At 39.9% G+C, this 19,880-nt stretch overlaps 1 protein-coding gene across 1 annotated transcript in view; it reads right to left on the bottom strand.

Annotated features, from left to right (window-relative positions):
• LOC115634051 (MOXD1 homolog 2) overlaps positions 1-19,880 on the bottom strand; it is a 66,269-nt gene that overhangs the window by 10,449 nt on the left and 35,940 nt on the right. Inside the window, exons 3-8 of the mRNA XM_030531596.1 lie at positions 13,463-13,741; positions 10,239-10,424; positions 9,510-9,705; positions 3,088-3,257; positions 2,787-2,949; positions 880-1,015 (exon numbers count right to left, since the gene is read on the bottom strand). Coding sequence (XP_030387456.1) covers positions 880-1,015; positions 2,787-2,949; positions 3,088-3,257; positions 9,510-9,705; positions 10,239-10,424; positions 13,463-13,741 — 1,130 coding nt within the window. The remainder of the gene's footprint in view (positions 1-879; positions 1,016-2,786; positions 2,950-3,087; positions 3,258-9,509; positions 9,706-10,238; positions 10,425-13,462; positions 13,742-19,880) is intronic.

Here is a 19,880-nt window from a genome sequence, read left to right as displayed (position 1 = left end):
CATCTGGTGATGAAGTTCATGAGTGACTAGGAAGCCCATTCGTTTAGTAATGTATATAGTTCGATAACAGTTAAGCGACAAATTCTAGTAACGTCTGTTTAACCATTGCTGAGTCCTTTGGGGTCATCAGCCACTGCCACGCCTGATTAAGCTGCTTTCAGAAACACCGTACTGAAAACGATCGTTAAGTTGTCTTGTGTTGTGGTTAAGTGGTGATTAAAAGTTAAGGAGTTGACAGCTACCATCAATCACATCATCTTATCTCGGTCAAATTTGGCTTAATTCAATGCGAGTCTCCCATTACAATATTTATGCACCTGATGTGATTATTCCAGCATTGAACAGCTACCTATTAGACAGTGCAGAGTTGTAATGTTCAATGGCCGCCTGGATTTCTGGTACGCTCTGTTTGCTTAACACTCACTTGACGTTCATAGAAATCAATATTTTTAAAATAAGCTATGCAATGGGTGGAGAGGGGGACTATTCTCTGACCTATCTCAACTGGAGTGATGTTCAGGCTCCTTTGTTTACTATACAAATAGTTCAGCATACAAACGACTCCCGATTTCGTTCTCGTCCGTTTCATGCCACCCAATTTTCTGTCTGCCTTTCGGCTTGCTGGTGTGAATTCGTTCGGTGATTTGGTTATGCAACAACATCATTAAATCACCAACAACTTTAGTCAACAGAGGAATTAACTGAATTTCCGCATACACAAGAAGTGGCGGCAGAATTGTCAAGTCCGTTGGCACAATGGCACAAAATACATATAATTTAAGGTTGGCTTCAGTTATTGAGCTGTACAAAGAAAATGTCTTTTCGAGTACACACACACAAACATACAGTTCATGATAAAATAATGCTATGAGGACTTACGTTGCCAGTTGCTCGATGCCAAGGGAATGCAACACTGTGGGCAGACTCGGTAGAGAGTGACACGTTGTCAGCCTCTTCTGGCGCGGATAGTAAAGTGTCAGCACCGTGCAGCTCTCCTCCTTCATTGTGAGGCCACCTGTAAGGAAGAAGCGAAAAATGCATAAGAAATGTGACAAAAAAGCACAACTGACAACGCGCAGAATGCAAAAATGTGCACAGTCACAAGAACATCCAGTCACAGCAATGGCGCTGTCAATTTCCTGGCTGGCTGGCCAGGAACACAACATTGCTCCTCGCACGAACAAAAGGCAAACAAAAATTAAGCGTCCGCTTCAATGGCAGTAAAGCAGCAGGCGCCGTCATAATATTCCCGAAGACGATGGCTGCGAAAAAGGATATTGTGACGCCAGCAACAAATTCAACAACGGTTGCCTGCCGTTGCATCGTTAGCATCAGCTCAGCATCGTCGTCATTACTTTATTTCAGTGGAAGTCCCTAGTGCGGGCAGGTGTCTGAGATATATTTGTATTTGTGCACGCCTGGCTGCCTCAATGTTTTACTGAACTTTCTTTCGAGAAATGTCTTTACTTACTTTTCTATTGCCTATTTTTTGGAGTTTGTGAAAAGTCGCAAGATTTGCTGCTGAATCCTCTCACTTACATAGTCGAGGGGTCAAGCCTTTTTCTAAATTGAATTTTCTCCATTGATTTTAGTTGTAATACTTGTATGCCCAAATAAAATAAATTATTCGTTAACAGAACCAAATTAAATTTTATTGTTGTTTTAAATGAGATCAGCGTAACTTTCAAGCAGGGTTGTAAAGAAATCGATCTGTCAAGTGCCATTGCTTACATTCCGATAAATCGCGACAAAAAATCGATGCATCGACTCCTTTATATTTGTTGTTTTTCTTCGCTATTTATGTGAAATTTAGATTTGGTTTTAGTTCTTGAGTCTCCAATAACATTCCGTTTGGTTTTAATTATTTTTAAAATTAAGCTTACGATATTTTTGCCAAAGATATCGATGATTGTCGGTAAACATCGGAAATCGAGTACTCATTATCAAAGTATTTTTCAGCAAAAATGTTAAGCATTGATTCTTTGTCAGGCTCGTGATCATTTTAAAAAACTTTTTGTATATATTTGGGGTCATCGTTTTTATAACAAATTTAAATTGCGTGTAATATTTTGTATCGCACTCAAAATATCAATATCCTACGGATCATACGAGTTCATTGTTCTCTGTTCGGAGTCAGCAGTTTAATCCTCTCTATGCCTCCACCTGTCTTACACCTGCCAGCCGTTTCGCTAAGTAATGACATCGACTTTACAAAATAGCTGTCGCCGCCATCGTCGTTTTTGCCAGTGGCTCGTCGTTGCAGTTCCATGTCTTCCTTCTGATTTTCGTGCTTGTTCTCATTTTATGTGCCATGTGCAGAGCAATCGTCACCGTCCTCCTCGTTCGCCTTCTTTGTTGCCATCTCCCACGCTGTCTCGTCGCATATCGTTGTTCTGATTTAAATGTGTCATTCCGACAATTGCTTGACGTTGCTGTAGCCGCCATAGCTTGTTTACAGAACGGCTTGCTCGTTCGAGTCCTTCCGGTTCGTGGATTTAAGCTCCATTCCAGGGAGCGCTTGGGTTGGGGTCTCTCTGGATAGTCTCTAGGTATTGAGCATCTTCGTACCAATACTAGGTGGCAGTGCGAGTCGCTAACAACGCCTTGCACACCATACCACACGGGTTTTTCCCCGTGCTTTTGCTTTGTGCTACAAATTTTGCAACGGCAAGGCAAGGGCAGCTTTTATTTTATTTTATGGGTATGTGCTCTATTTGCTTTCTTGGGGCGGTTGATTGTTCGGCACATGGCCATCGGGGAGCAGCTGCGAGAATGGAAACACTTACCCAGCGTAATTGCCTTTCGTGACGAACTGTCATAAATGCATTCGGCTATGAGTCTGTCGCCGGGCAAGGAATGCACCGACTGGGGCAGGCGACGAAAGTCTTGATAGGCGACGTCTATGTTGCTATCGTGTGCAACGGGCGGAAGCTCCTCGGTTTGGCGAATCTGCAATAAGTTTGCTCATTAGCATTGAGGTAAATATTTTGCATCGACGTGTGTTAATGGCTGTCGAAAGAGGTTTGCGTTGGCGCCGATACCCCCCATTCACTTATGTACATAAAACGTTAAAGGCTCGACACTCACCTGGCGCAGCTTCACCTCCTTGCCGATTTGGTGGGTGCGCATCATAACCGCGAAAATGTTAATGCCTTGCGGTGGAAACGCATAGCCTGTGCAGTCCTCGATGCATTGGCCCTCGGATATGACGCGCTTCTGGCCGGGCGGAATGATGTGGCGCCAGTTCGGGTCCATGCCTGCGAAATATGCGTTGAAAAATGTGTTACGCTCTTAATTACCGACTTAAATTACGTACTGATGGCCCACAAGGGGGAAGGGGGCCTGAAACAGGCACCTGTGACAGCTGTGGCTGTTTGAAAATGCTCTCGACGCGATAAATACTCGGCGGTTAACAGCCACACACAAGGCTATACTATATGTACTCGTATGAACAACGCTGTCTGGCACTCTTTTTAACTTTGAACGCTGATTTTTAATGCAATTTGCTTAGAACATGTAATTACATTAAATTTGATGCTTTGAAAGGTTCACAACTTTGTCACACACACTCATGTGCTTGTACAGCCTTCTAGCTTTCCCCCACCCTCACATCAATTAAAGATTCGTGTTTACGGTTTTGAAGTTTTCGGCAATCAAATTATACGCTTACTCTCGGCCACTTTTGTGTTGCCTTAACTTAATTTGTTTACAATTTGTTAAATTCAGCGAGACTGGCTGTAAAATATTGCGAATACGCCCCTATGCCGCCGCATATCCCCTCACATGTTAAAAAAATATTTGCAATTCATGAGTGCCACATTTTTGCTGTCCTTGTTGCTATTGCGTCTGGCATTCCAATTGTTGTGTGGGTGGGTTCAGGCACACGGGTGTGTGTTTGTGCTCCAGTATGCCAATCAAAATACTCGTGGGAAACCCTTCGGATTGCATGCAAATAGTGAGCAAGGAGGCAATGAATTTCTGTTTAAAATCATCGCATTTATTTAAGTCTGATCAGAAACACACCTATGTACATACAGATAGAGGTGGATCGATTATGGACGAACAAAATGAGACCACGTAAAAGCGCATCAAATGTTTTCTTTTGTTTGTCAATCCTGCCAGACCATTTTCAATTAAATGTTGACCATAAGTAATAGAAGGCAAGAGATTTATATGCGCCCATAACAGAAGCAAAAATAAGAAGAAGACGAACAACTTGCTGCCTGTGGGCGTATTACCGGAGTGAAGTTTTTTCCTAAATAACTTGCTTTAGAATTAATGACACCTACTCCAAAAATAACAATAATTGTACCTACATTATTGTAGAAGAATACGCAAGTATTTTTTACTTTTTAACGCCTATTAATTTGTTTTAAATTCGTTTTTTAATATTTAAGTCGGTTTTTTTAATTTTTCTTATTTTTTTGTATCTGAAGTACCAATAACCAATAACCATAACCAATTCGTCTGAATATGGATAGACCTACTACTACCTACCTATTCAAATATACGGTCTCATAATCGGAACCTAACCAAACTCTCATCAAACTACCCTTGAAGGACATCCTTTCCACTAAAAAAGAATCGTCAAAATCGGTTCAGCCATTCGAATGTTCTGAGGTAACAGTCATTAAAATAAATACTGCCGAATTGAGAATCTCCTACTTTTAAAAACCTTACCAAACTTTAATCTAACTTCTCATGAAGTACATCCTTTCCAATAAAAACCAATTATCGCAATCGGTTATCGAGACTCTGAGTTATTCGTCCTTTGTCGCTCACATACTTAATGCAAATTCAATAATGCATCCAAAATGTTTTTTTCTGGATGCCATTGTCAGAACTGGAGCAAATTAAACAATAAACAAATTAATAAATAAATGTTTAATTTCGATTCTGAACAAACAATTAAAATGCGACCACTTGGGAAACACCAGCTTTCAAATAATAAAATAATCATCAAAATTGGTTCACCTAGACTAAAAGTTCTGAGGTAACAAGCATACGAAGTCACAGCCTCCATTTTTTTGAAGTTGCTTAAAAATGAAAAAAAAAATTTTTCGATCAATTATATAGTTATATTATATTATAAGTTAAGCCAAAGCAAAAACAAGAGAGAACGCTACAGTCGAGCAAGCCCGACAGTGTAATACCCTGTACCCAGGTAAACTTCCGTCACTGAGTTATATGCGCCCATAGCAGCAGCAAAAAGAGGAAGAAGAAGAGCGAACTTGTTGCTGCAGTTTGTGGGGGTTGTACTGGCGAGAATTTGTTTCGCTAATAACTTTTCTTAAAATTGACCGAATTGAATAAAATTTTGGACAACAATAGACAATTATATACAAATTATGTGTGCAAAGTTTGTGGACGTTATTGACGAAATTCTGTAGCGTGGGAAGGGGGGGGAAATTAAAAAAAATAAAATAAACTCGTCCTTACTCGGACCTAGGAGAATCTGGATGCCAACTTTGGTTATTCTAGCTTTTATAGTTTCTGAGATCCTTGCGTTCATCCAGACTGACGGACAGACGGACGGACAGACGGACGGACATGTCTAGATCGATTTCTCTCGTCATGCTGATCAAGAATATATATACTTTATGGGATCGGAGATGCTTCCTTCTGTATGTTACATACTTTGCACAAACCTAATATACCCTTTTTACCCTACGGGTACAGGGTATAACAACAACAACAACAACAACCGGTTCTGGCAGATCTTATGCAGCGATTACGTTTGTGGATTTAACTTCCTTTAATATTTAACTGTTATAATGAGCTCTATCGGGAGAGATTTGAGTAAATTCCACGAATTACAGGAGTTAGAGAAAATCACTAAAAGCGAGAGAGGAGGTGTTCATACGGACAGATTGTCAGGCGGACAGTGCAAACGCAGGTACAGAGTTTAAAAACACTCGCAAATATCAAATTGCTAAAAGCTGTGAAATGTTATATTATCGCCGGCTTGTTAGTGATTAAGTTTTTCTTATTTCCATTCCCTATTTTTTAGGTACTTCACCGACATAATGTTACGCATTTAAATGCTATACAAGTACATGTACATGTATTTGAAGCCCTACTATTTATTTAATTGAACTCTGTTCGGATAAGCTTCGTATTATGTTTCAATTCAGCGTGCCCCAGTTTTGTAATGAAATTGTAGCTTTCAGCAGGCCAGGAAACTTTTTCAATATTCCGTATAAATTTGCATTGCATATTTCGTATTATTTCTATTAATAATCATAAAGCGCGTTTATCCTGTATATATATTTGCCGAGTGCCCGTGTTGTTTAAATCATTCCGAATTTAAACTATGCCATTTTGGCTTTAAAACATTGCGCGTTTATCGCATTTATGTTATTTTTGTTATTGTTATTTTTTTTATTTGTATTTTTCGCTCGCAGGCTGCCTTTTTAAAAAAGTCACGCGAGCAAAATCAATCAACGTTTTATGTGCGCATCGAAGTGTTTTCCAGCGAAATCATCAATTTCATTCAAAATTACAATTCATGCGCGTTTATCAAATTTTGCTAAATTAAAGCGAACAAGTTTTTATGATGGAGAAAATTGTGCAATGGCGGTGGCGGTTCGATTGGCCGGCCATATGCATCGGACATGTCCCTGCCTGTCCTTTGCCAATATCCATTCATTATTTCAAATTCAATATTGGCCATGTGCGTGAGAGCGACTGAGATATTATTGGCGAGAACGGAAGCGGGGCTATTTGACTTCGACAGACCAGTGCACGGCGCACAGGCTTGAAGTGGAGCGCGATTCATAACTATTTCAAATCGACAAAACGTCGACGCGATGTTCAGCTGCAAGCATCGCCATGTTGTCAGTGCGCTCGCCGGGAATTAAACTGGCAGCTGCAACAAAAATGGTCGCAACTTTTCTAATTATTTTAAATGGGAATTTGTGTCACACACGCGTCACGCTTATGGCGAAAATATTTTTTCGACAATTTGATTAGCGTATATCGCCAGCTAAATTTTCAGTCGAAAATCAAGCAAAAAGAAAATGCGAATATGCTCCGAGGGGGTGAGTGGGCTATTTAACTGATGAACGGTATCTGATCAGCTTAAATTGAAACAATTATGGTACATATCACTGCTAGGAACTACAAAAGTTATGGAAAAGTCACTAAAGTGAGAGTGCGAGCGGATGAAACGTTTCTCGGGCTTAGGACAACCTGGATACCATGTTTACTTATGCCAGCTCTTATACTTTCCGAGATTCTGCAGTCATTCTCGATTTATAACTATTAATAAGAAACTATTAACCTTAATTGAAATTCGAAGGAAATAGGTTGTTGTCATTCGGAAATTAAAGTATGTTCCAACTATTTTTTTTCCATTTGAGGTCGACGAACACGTATTTAATATTTTGTTTGTATGTAGGATTAGACCAGAGCTTAACATTCTAAAATATATGTAGACTCCCGACTCCCCATAAATTTCTGAATGTTCCACAAGGCTGTAATATTTTACTGTTCGATTTTTTCGTCGGTCGTCTGCACGCCCGTTTCCATATTCCGTAGTGCCTATGCTTTCGGCTCATGTCTGTGTGTGGTTGTAAAAAAGTTATATTGGTTTGCGTGACTAACAAAAGTAAAATAACAATTACAAGAAGGAGTCGCTGCCATTGGTGCCCAACAGTTGTGGGTGACCACACAACAAAATGGAAAAAGAAAACAGAAAAACCAAGCCCGCAAAACCGTACAACAAACACAAAAGCAACAACAAAATTTACAGCGAATTGTAAATTAAAGTAGGTATTGTAGTTATCTCTTAAGAGAGAGCGAGCGAGGGAGACCTCCGAGTATAGACTTAGGGAGAGAAGAAGAAGAATTTGCTTTATTTAGTATTTTTTATTTTGTTTCACGTTAGGTTTTCCCTTCGAGTTCTGCGAGCTCCAATTCCATTCATAATAGAGCTGTGCTTGAATGTGTGCATAAAAGTGAATAGTCACCATCCATGACTTCATAAAAACTCACGACTCCGCCAAACTTATTTATCTCACGATGATTGTCTGATTTGATTACAAAAAATTTAATAACAAACTTGATGTGGCGAAGGGGATTTTTTTTAATAAACAGGACAATTGTACGAATGCCAATAATTTTCCTGATTTTAAGTTATGCAAATTTTGGTCCAATCAACTTTAAGTAACTTCAAAAAGCACCGATCTTATTTTTATTTTCGCTTTACTTTGCTAAATCGATATACTACATAGCATAAGAATGAATGTGTATGTGTGTGTATTAGCTTCTGATGCGAGAAATAATTGCTGCTGGGCAACCTGTACGCAACTTTTCTAAATATTCTCTGGAATTGAGAAAAAGAAGAAAGGAATTATAGTCGAAAGGGTGCAGCCCTGTGCTTACACCCACAAGAATAGAATGTTAGAGAATAAAGCAGGCCTGACTCATACGAGTAAATAGCCCACACTCTTCTCTACTCTGTATTCCAACAAATTTTTGAAAAAACACGATTAATTCAATGACTCTACTCGTAATATAAAAAGATATATACATACAGAAAATATATAGAATATCCCATAATGTTATAAAGTGTTTTTCGTAACTCGTGTAATTCTTTGAATTTGTACTCACATTTGCCAATTTAGTCAATACTTTCATTAAGCAATATTTGATAATTCTCTTCCTTTGAGTCTATGTGTGTGTGTGTGTGTGTGTGTTCGCAGCAACAACAACAGCTACTGGCAGAGCAGGGGCACAGATTACAGTAAAGGCTCTAGTTTTCTTTAGAATTGACTTGAACAAAAAAGTATACATTTCTGGAACTTAGAAGGACCTGGGTGCCAAGTTTGTTTTTCTAGCTTTTATACTTAACATTTTATGTTCGCACTAAGCTCGTATAGTAGAAGAAATTTATTTTTCATAAATTTCATTTCAACTAAAAATAAATCCACTAGCTATGTGTATTTGAACATTGTCGACCACCACCACTTACCCTGAACCACATCGGTCTACACCTGGCTACCCGGGTCGGTCGAACTTTATGACCTTCTTCTAGTACTTTATGACCTTCTTCTAGTACTATATGTCCTTCAACCCTCTTTCTATATACGCTGTAATATACACATTACGTAGCCCGGCGGTCATGGAAAAGTTGTGATGAATATGTTTTAATACCCTGTACCAACAGGGTAAGATGCTATACTACTTAGTTTAGTGCGAATGTAAGTAACACACAGAAGCTGGCGTGGCAGACGCACCAAGTACGAGTCGATGTAGTCATGCCCGCCTGTATGAACAAAAGTGAAGTACAAGAGAATAAATTGGTACACAGGTTTCCGAAGTCCTAGGCACATTAAGTCTATGTTTTTCACTGATTTGGGTCCGATTTTAAATTGCACTTCATGAGTAGAATACTTGTATATAGTAAATATTTCTCGCAGATGCATGAACTATTCATTGCCGCAGAATCCAATATTTAATTGTACTTATATCCACCTAAAGCAAGAGTTACATCTGGATTTACTCACCGATTGACAATATTCCAGCGTCGTTTGGTCGCAGCACGTGTGTAAAGTAGATTTTCAGACCCGAATTATCCGCCATTTGTCTGGCATGCAGTTGGGAAAAGTCGGGCTTCAAATTGCTGTAATGCGTTTCCATCAAGTAATATTTGGCTTGACGCGACTCGATGGGGTACCCAGCTTCGTGGGGGTACGTGAAGCCCTGCGAATGGAGAGCAAGTGGCCAAGTTAAATGTTATGTGATTTTGCCGTACTTATAGTACGTATGTACAAGTACATCGTTATCTCCATGTATGCACGTACATAGTATGCATACATACATATATATGAGTACATATAAATATGTGTTTGTGAATGGCGACAGCAGCCGGCGGAAGTTGTGCCTGGCAATTTAAATGCACACAATGCCACGCCATTCAATTGCATTTCACAACCCCCTGGCGACCATGCAATGCCACTGCATTATGGCGTTGATGAAATTATGAAAAACATAGCGAAAGGCGGGTCCGGGAGGCAGGAGGCGGAAGGCGGGAGGCTGGCCGGATCAAGGCCGGGCCAGGCCAGGCCAGACCAGGCCATGTTGAAATGAAGCTTTTGAGAATGTTAAATGAATATTGCATGGCAACGACGACCACCGAACCACCGGACCGCCTGACTGCCTGACTGCCTCACTGCCCGACTCTCCTCCTCTCCGTCTCCCCGACTCGTTGGCTCAATTCTTGGTCTTGCACTTACCTCACTGCCGCGCGACCAGGCAGCAACAATGGCATTGCATGCCAGTGGAATCGACCGTGCGCCCATGCACTGGCGGCCCTGCTCCCGTGCCAGCTCCTCTAGCTCGGCGTGTGCGCCTTGACACTCGTGCAGCGTGATGTGCTGCAAGTAGTGTATGCTGGACGATGAATCATAAATCGGCTCATACTGCAGCATTGGTGTCGGCGTCGGAGTCGGAGTCGGATTCGGCGTCAGCATTCGCGATGACGATGCGCAAGACGGTCATGAAAAGAAAGTGGGCGAAAATAAAAACAGAGATATATATTTTAATATTTAATTTTCCAATTTGGTTATGCACAGGCTGACAAAAGTGCCATGTTATATAACATTTAATTATGCATTTTATCTAATAACTTAGAGTTGGCCTCAAACTAGTTTAACTTTGATCGATAATTCCAAAGATGTAAGTTATATGCATCCTTGCTGTTGCAGAATGTACTCGTGTGGGATGTTAACAACGAAATAAAACGATCTTAAAATTTATGTTAGTATGTGGCTTAGCTAAACCCCCTTCATAGCGCTTTGCAACCTTAAGTTACTTTGCATTTAATCAACTGGGCTACATAATAATTTTGGCAATATTCATTTTGGTTCCACTATCTTTATAAGCTAAAGATGATTTAAAAACTATTTGTAAAACCTATACCTTCTATTACAGCTATTAGACTAGAGTTTTAATCGTAATAATTTTTCAAATTAAATGATTATTAGTACCACATCCTACATGATATAGTATTCTGCTATGGCTTATCTCAAATATTAATATGTGTTTGCCCTCGAAACGGAATTTTTATACTCTGTACATGAAATGTACAAGAGTATATTAGGTTTGCGGGAGCTGAAAAATGTAACAGGCAGAAGGAGGCGTGGCAGACCCCACAAAGTATATATATTATTGATCAGCGTGACAAGACGAGTCGATCTAGCCCTGTCTGTCTGTCTGTCCGTCTGTCCGTCTGTCCGTCCGTATGAACACCTGCATCTCAGAGACTATAAGAGATAGAGACACCAAATTTTGCACGAAGATGCGTTATGTGTGTATTCTATACGAGTTTGTTTTATTTTTTTGATTTTCCCCCCCACTTCCCCCCTATGGGGGTTTTCCCGATTTTCCATTCGTATAATCGCCTATATCTCGGAGACTATAAGACCTAGGAACACCAAATTTTAGTCCCAGATGCCTTATGTGAATACGCAGAAAATGTATATTTTGGAATTCCCCTCCCTCCCCCCTCTACCCCGCAAATCGTAACTCCCGTAATTCTTGGAATTTCGAACTAAAATTTTGGAAATACCCCTAGTTGGTTATTATGTGTCCGTATGCCAAGTTTCATTATGATAGACCGATTTAACAAGAAGTTATAGCCATAAATATATTTGCTGATGCAGCGCTGCTGCAGCGCTGCCCGCGGCTGTTGTTGATGTTGCTGTTTGGTTGACTGCGAAAATGCTTACACAGACACGAATAGATGCGCATAGGCATACATACACTCACACAGACGCAATTGCTATGTAAATGTGCAATTATACACCCTTTACGTGAGTTCGAATACCGAGAGAGGTAAAATCGATCAAATTTTTTTTTTTATTTTCTTAATTTTTTTATTTTCTATAATTATTGTAAGCATATGTACAGAGTATTTCAAAGTCGGGACACCCGACTTTAGCTTTTTTACTTGTTTTGTATTACTTGTATTCTCGCCATGCTCATCATTAATCATAACATGTGGTCTACCATTTTTCCCTAACACTACGAATAATTTATAATAATTTCTGTGTGTGAGATACTACATGGGGTCATCTGAGCTCATTAAGGTAGGACTTTACCGATATAGTCCTTTTGCTTTGTCAGTCCGATGAATTGAAAATATTGAAGAGCATCTACTCAGCACAGCTGCATAGTCTATACATAGTAGAAGAATCAATGAAGTGATTGCTTTATTATTCCAAATTCTGATTGTGATTCCAGATAGATATAAACTAAGAATTTCGCTATCAAACCCTCTTTATACCCTGTACCCAAAGGGTGAAAGGGTATACTAGGTTTGTATGAATGTATGACCCCAGAAAGTATATACATACTTGTATATTCTTCATCAGGGTGACAAGTCGAGTCGATGTAGAATGTCCGTCTGTCCGTAATAATAACTTAATATAGTTTTTTTTTTTATGGAGGGGTGCTGTATTTTAAAGGATCGGGCAGCATGTTTCTACTATTCAATTGTTGTTATATCATGTGAGTAAGTAAGTTATCTACGTTGTAATAAAGTACCTTGTTATCAGAATGGATAAGAATTGCAATGTTGACTGCAACTGCGAACTGATACACCGTGCATTGATCTGGGAGGTCGAAGAGTCTTATCCCCAGGTATGGGAAGTTCTTACTCTCGCCTTACTTCTTTCACATTTGTCTTAGTACATCGCCTACAATGATTTTAAATTATATCACACCATGATGACCTACACTCTGAGCTCAACGCCACAATTAACCTGAGGTTCGAAAGTCTTGAATATATTTGCACCTTCCGCTTTCCTTTTCCATTTCCCCTACCTTTTGACCTGCCCTCGCGTATACTCGTATGCATAAATTTATGACCCAATTAATATGGCTGCTGAAAAACCAACAATTTTCAACCGCAGGCCACCATAAGATGCGAAAATTTTTATCAAATGTGAATTGCATGTATTTTTAGTCGACTCAAGATTGGATTTCATAATCGCACACACACACACACACACACACACACACACACACACGCACACACTTACATCCTCACTAGATGCACACTCCATTGCACTTTCTGTGTGCTACCGTGCAGTGAAAATAGCCTCACATCATATGTTTATACTTTTAGTTGTCTTTACCTATAAAATGGTGGCTGTGAAAAACCAAACAGAGCAACAAAAATAAAAACATTTTCAAACTCGCACACATATTTACCTATGCATATTTGCATGTATGTAGGAGTATGTGTAAAATTTACAAGATATTTAATTTTGCCAAGAATTTGTTCGTGGTCGCTGTGTGTTTGCCGAACTCTGCTGAAATGTTCAAATTTTGCAGCTTATTATTTTTAAATGTTGCCATAATTTTTCATTTTCCACGTAAGTAAGTAAGTAAGTTAAACTATTATTTATTATTATTTAGTAAATATAATTTGCAAGCAAAAGTTAGTATCGCTTACCCGTATAAGATGATGTTTGCGATTGATGTCCTCCAGCTTAAACATTTTACACCAAAAGAGAGGCGCATCTCCGGCGGGTAGCTCAACATCCTCGTTGCGCAGCTCCAGCACCCGAACACGTTCGTCGTGCGCGGGAAGCTGCAACTGGGCGCGTTGCATCAGGACCATTGGGCGATAAGGACGAAAGGCGCGCTCAGGGTCCGGTAGCATGCCAGGCCGCACAGATCCGTGCGGTGGGTCCTGTGCGTGATACATGTACAACAAACGCATAGTGTCATTCTGGAAAAAGTCAACAAATTAGTTAAATAGAAGTTTAGATATATTCCATTCTTATACTATACATATATCCTACTGCAAACCTACTAAGTATGCCATTTTTCATGAAACAGTATTCTCAATATGCAAAAAGAGCTGGAGCTTCTAAATGTTGCAAACAGATACCATATGGGCACTCCTCACTCTCCAGTTGTTAGTGACATTACATAGCTCCATTCGTATAAACCCCTAGATCTCAGGGGCTATACGATTTAGACAGGAAATTTGCGCACAATTTGCATGCCTTATATGCATGCAAGTGTATTCGTATTTTTGTTCATATCCTGTACCCAAAGGGTAAAAGGGTATATTTCTTTTGTACAAAAGTACCATGTAACACACATGTATATGTATGAGTATAGTTGAGTAATAACAAGAAAGGAATGCAAGAGTAGAGCGGGATCAACTCTTAATTACGCAGAGCATGGGCAGAGATTACATTTATGGCTATAACTTTCGTCATACTCGACCTTTTTATATGAAACTTGACTTACCGAAATTCCAAGAATCACGGAAATTATAAACAAGAGGGAACGCTACGGTCGAGCAAGCCTGACAGTGAAATACCCTGTACCCAGGTAAACTTCCGACACTGAAGTATATGCGCCTTTAGCAGAACCCAAAGGAAGAAGAAGAGCGAACTAATAACTTTTATTAGAGTTATCGATTTAGATTAAATTTAAAACAAAAGTAGATTATTATTTTGTATAAATTATGTGTGCGAAGTTTGGTTAAGATGGCTTTTGAAATGTGGACGGTATTGACAAAATTCTGTAGCGGAGGAAGGGGGGGGGAAATTAAAAAAAATAAAAAAAAAACTCGTCTGTAAAGGCATTTCACTTACTTTTAAGATTATCTAAGAGAATTATAATTGAAGGCAACGCTTTAGTTAAGAGAAAGTTGTCGTACACTGCAGCTGCCTGCGAGCAGCATAATTGCAATTGCCGCTCTTATGTCATAACGTCATAAACGTTTTGTGAACCCTTTGCTTTTGCCATACCGGCAAGTTACCGGCTTAAAGCCGTACATCGTCCTTTCTCGGACTTAGGAGAATCTGGATACCAACTTTGGTTATTCCAGACAGACGGACGGACGGACATGTCTAGATCGATTTCTCTCGTCACGCTGATTCAGAATATATATACTTTATGGGGTCGCAGATGCTTTCTTCTGCATGTTACATACTTAGCACAAACCTAATATGCCCTTTTTACCCTACGGGAGTGGAGCGGTGCATCAAAAAATGGCGCTTTCTCGGGCTTAGGAGAATCTAGATTCCTAGTTTGGTTATTCTAGCTCTTATACTTTCTGAGATCCTTGCGTTCATACACACGGACAGACGGACGGACGGACGGACATGGCTATATCGACTCGTCTTGTCATACTGATCCAGAATATATATATGACGAAAGTTATAGCCATAAATGTAATCTCTGCCCATGCTCTGCGTAATTAAGAGTTGATCCCGCTCTACTCTTGCATTCCTTTCTTGTTATTACTCAACTATACTCATACATATACATAATCCCGATGTTCATGTGTGCTTTTGTAACTGAATTTAAACATGTGTCTCTACATGCGAGTATGTGTAGAATATTTCTGATTTTATCCAACTAATTCAATTTTAAAATATTTAACAATTTTTAAATAATTTTTTTTGCATGAAGGGTATTGAAGAGTTGGGCCTGCTCGACTCCAGCATTGCATTCTTGTTGTTGTTTGCTGTTTGGTTAACTCTCTTTTGGCCCAGAGCACCAGACTGGCCAATTCTTTTGTATTTTATGTGTGGTTTGTATGTATTTTTCAGTTGCCACGTAGTTTTAATTGGTGAACACAAATTAAAGCTTTCATTAAAGAATCACAACACGCGCAGTGCCCGGCCCGGCAAAGCAGCTGCAACAGCCGAACCAATTGGTCGCCCATCCTTCCAACTCCTGTGTGTTTGTACGCCTCGGGGGCTTTTGAAGCCAACAGTCAGCTGTCATTGTGTGCTTGTCATCTGCACTTGTAGGTAAGTATATGTGCGTGTATGTATGGGTGTTTGGGTATATGGGTGTACGAGTAAAACAACACAACAATAACATCACATGTAGACATAGAGGGCGCAAAAAAGCAGCAACATTTGAATTCATTGTGGCAAAGTGGCCATTGTAGCTGTTAAGTGGAACTGTAGAGTACCATGTTCGACAATTGACGGCGCAGAGCAACGGGCGACAAGTCCTTGTCTACTTGTTCATTTTTGCAGAGGAGACAATACTTTAATTAACAATTCCCTTTCCTGTCCAGCACGGCCGGTTGCAATGTTGCCCGGTTATCCTGTCAGACGAACTGACTGGACCAAATGACTGAAGAAAAAATATCCCGTACAAATGAATCGGCTGGCCGGTCAGTCGACTGACAAACATTGCGGGGTGCAAACGCGCAAACCGCCTGGCCATTGCCAACAGGAACAAAACTAACCGGCAGCAACGTTGGCTAGTATTAAATATTTGCCGTGCGACAGGGGCACGAGAGTCATTAACGTGTATGACCACAGCGCGCAGTCAGGACCTTTACAGGAGGCGATGGACGGCAATGGCAGAGGCTGCAGTTAAATTAAAAATAAAATTTTAGCACGGCTCCCAAATACTCTATAGCTATTTCCAAAAACCCATCTCAGAAGCTACCCCTAACTATGCTTTCCAACTTTCTTTTCTGCTTTCTTTTTTCTGGGTGTTAGACACTTTTCACGTAGTAAGTAAAACGGTGAAATACTCTGTACCTAAAAACTGCAGAAGAAAAAGAAGAAGAACTAAGCCGCCCTTCCTCCTAACCGAGTATAATTGGCCAAAACTAATTTATAATTCGTAAGCTAGTGTTCTTTGGTAGGATATTAAAAGTACTACATAAATATATAGTATTTAAGTATACTATGTATTAATCGGGATCAAGGGCGTAGGCAGGGAGGGGCAAGGGCGGCCATTGCCCCCCCATAAAAATGTTTAGCAATATGAACAATTCATAACAATTCAATATTGGATTATAGGATTTGTTGAAATTTTTCTATTGATCATAACCATAAGTTATTTATTTATTAATTTAATTTAATCAAAACTGTGAAGGGGGAAGTGCGAAGGGGGACCCGTCGTCAAAAAAGCCACAACTTTTATTTCGGCTGAAAAAGTAATAATTATTGGGGATAGTCGTGGTGTTATACTCGTATATACGGATTATCCAGAGAAAGAAAATTTGGCTATACGTATCGCTTTTCGCAAAGCTTATGAGCTGTGAACTATTTTCTCCCTCCTTGCTCTTCAGACCCTAGTGATTTCTTTTTACTCCCTATCCTTAAGGTTGAGCTTAGGGAATACCAATTTCATTAAATGAGGAGTTTATTACTTTGTCTTTCTATTTCTATGCTTTCTATTTCTTTTATTTGTGTTGAAGAGGTGGGAGCATCGCTAGGCGAAGTGTGTTGACTTAGACGAAAATAATGTTGGAAAATATAATAAACATTTTTTGTAGAAACATTTCGCGCTGTGCGGAACGTCGGAAATAGTGTTTTTGCTGGGAATTAGAGTGTACATATCCAAGTTTGGTTACTGCGGTTCGAACTATTTCCGAAATCAAAGCATTGCAATACAATGTTCCAGACGAACTGGCTGACGAGCAGGTCTACATCCAAATGCTTCATAATGTCTATTATATACTTGCATACTTTCACAAACTTAAGATACCCGTTTACACTTCACATACTTGTACAGTGTATACAAGTGTGGGCGCGACGTCCGTGTCCTTAAAATGTAGAACAAAGTGTGAAAAGGCGTAAGCCAAACTATCAAGCTCATCTCAATAACAAAAACAAGAGAGAAATACTAGAGTCGAGTGAGCTGAACTTTTAAATACCCTGTACCCACTACCACAAAAACATAAAAACATTTTTATTTAATAATACTTTTTTCTTTTCTTGGGCTAAGGAGAATCTGGATACCAAGTTTGGTTGTTCTAGCTCTTATACTTTCTGAGAAGCCTACGTTCATACAAACAGACGGACGGATGGACAGACAAACATTTCAAAGTATATATCAGGTGGCTATGTGCGTGTATACTATATACCTACCTATCCGGATTGAATTGTAAAAGTTGACTAAAATAATTAAGAATTATAGTAGTTATGGAAAACCATAAAAATCATATCATGTAGTTCCTATTGCATTCGTTTTTTTTTTTTAAACATAATCATACAACAATCGATCCCGTTTTGAAATTTTGTTATTTTCTGCATCCTAGCTCTTAACATTTGGACTCGGTTAGACAGCTTTAGACAACATGGCAGTCTGATTTGTATTCAACCTCACTAGTTAGTTATAGCAAGAGGATATTGTCCGATGTGGTTCCGGTTCAGCTCAGGACCAAGAAAACACATAGTGGCGAAGCAAGACTGTAATAATTTGGAATAATTGTAAGCATTGCTGCAGACTTTATTCTGCACAAATATCAAAATCCGAAATTTTGTGAGTTTCATGCTTGTGTCGCTACCTCATGAGGAGGTTTTTAGATTGATAGACGTATAGTGCTTATTCCATTACTCGGACTTGGCCATTAAACTTTGCAAGTTGGTATGCTGCTATGTACAAGTATGTACATACTCGTTTCTATGTATGTATGTACTTTTATGTGCTGTGTTGTGTTGTTGATGTTGTTTTTGCCGCTTTGTTGTCCAACTTCGCCCCTGATGCTTGTTGCCGTTCAACGCGTTTTAATAATGGCCAATTGTTCCAAAAGCAAGTGCACGCTACTTGGCACTAATGGCAATAGTCCTGGTAATGGCAGCGGTTAAGTTGCTTTGGCTCGCTGCTGACCAGAAGCCTGGGGAGTCCGAACGAGCTCGAGCTCGACTACTTTTCCGACCATATGCTTAAGTGTGGCGAGCCGAAACTTGGTCTGTGGGCAAGAGCACATATACTCGGCTTGTAAAATGCGCACGTAATTGAAATGCATTTACAATTGAATTATAAATAGAACAAACAAACGCACACACATTTACATAAATTTACACATTCCTTGCTTCCTCATGGCCTATGGGAGGCATGGGAGCCGTGTGGCAGTTGCAACAAAAAACGGGGCGGCAGCGGCGAACCTTGCAAGCACTCCACTGATGATTCAGAGGTGTTCATGTGTGGAGCAGCAGTCGTCACCATGACCACGTGTCTGTGTGTCCGGACAGTCGTCGAACAGCAAATCCATATGGCATTGGCATTGGCAGTCCACTCATCGATACATTTTTGGGGGCTGCAACCAGGCGTTGGAGCACTTCTAACTGCTGCTGCAGATGCTACGGCTGCTGGTTTCTGGCCCGTCCGGCTGCCGAGCTCAACTTTCTGACAGCTGATTTCAATAACTAATATGCAAAGTGCTTGGGCAGTTGGCCGGTGCCTGCCCAACGACTTTTTGGTCTTCTAATTGTTCTGTCAGGTGCTCTGATTGCACTGATGATTCTGATGGCTTCCGATTTTCCAATACGTTCAGTTTTGGCCCATGAGGTGCTGCAAGTCGTGTTATGTTTGTTGAAAGCCTTTTTATAGCCTGTCTCTCCTGTTCGAAGCCGCACAAATAGTTCATTGCGTTTTGGGCAATTGCATGCACATAACCGACTAATCGCTTCATTTGCGTTTACATTCTACCCGTACTTATATGTATGTACTATATGTGTTTGTTATTGTGTGGCCTTAAAAGACTCATAACTTTAGATTCATTAAATTAAATCAATTTAGTCAGTGCAGATCTCTAAAGGCAAAGTTAGAAATGTGTTCACCACCAGACCATGTGTCCAGAAATGTTCGTGAATGTTGGTACTGATTGAATTAATTGACATTAGTTGGAATATTTATGCAAATTCTTAACGGAAATCACACTCGAACGTTCTATTTAAGTCGAATGGCTTGCCTTTGAGACCTTTGGCTGAATTCGTTGGTCGATATAGTTAGGGACCGTATGCTATCCATGTGTTGTTCACCCAATGCTCCTCTTCGTTATTATTTGAGATTATTGGAAGAGTAGCCACTGCTAAGCTCTATCCAACATGTGCATAAAAGCTTTTAAAAATTCGCCAGTAGCGAGTACC

This window comes from Scaptodrosophila lebanonensis, unplaced genomic scaffold (genome assembly GCF_003285725.1).
Source record: "Scaptodrosophila lebanonensis strain 11010-0011.00,11010-0021.00 unplaced genomic scaffold, SlebRS2 tig00000001-arrow-pilon, whole genome shotgun sequence".
Taxonomy (NCBI): domain Eukaryota; kingdom Metazoa; phylum Arthropoda; class Insecta; order Diptera; family Drosophilidae; genus Scaptodrosophila; species Scaptodrosophila lebanonensis.
The sequence above is the reverse complement of the archived record's forward strand: the minus strand, read 5'-3'. Positions and strand labels throughout refer to the sequence as shown.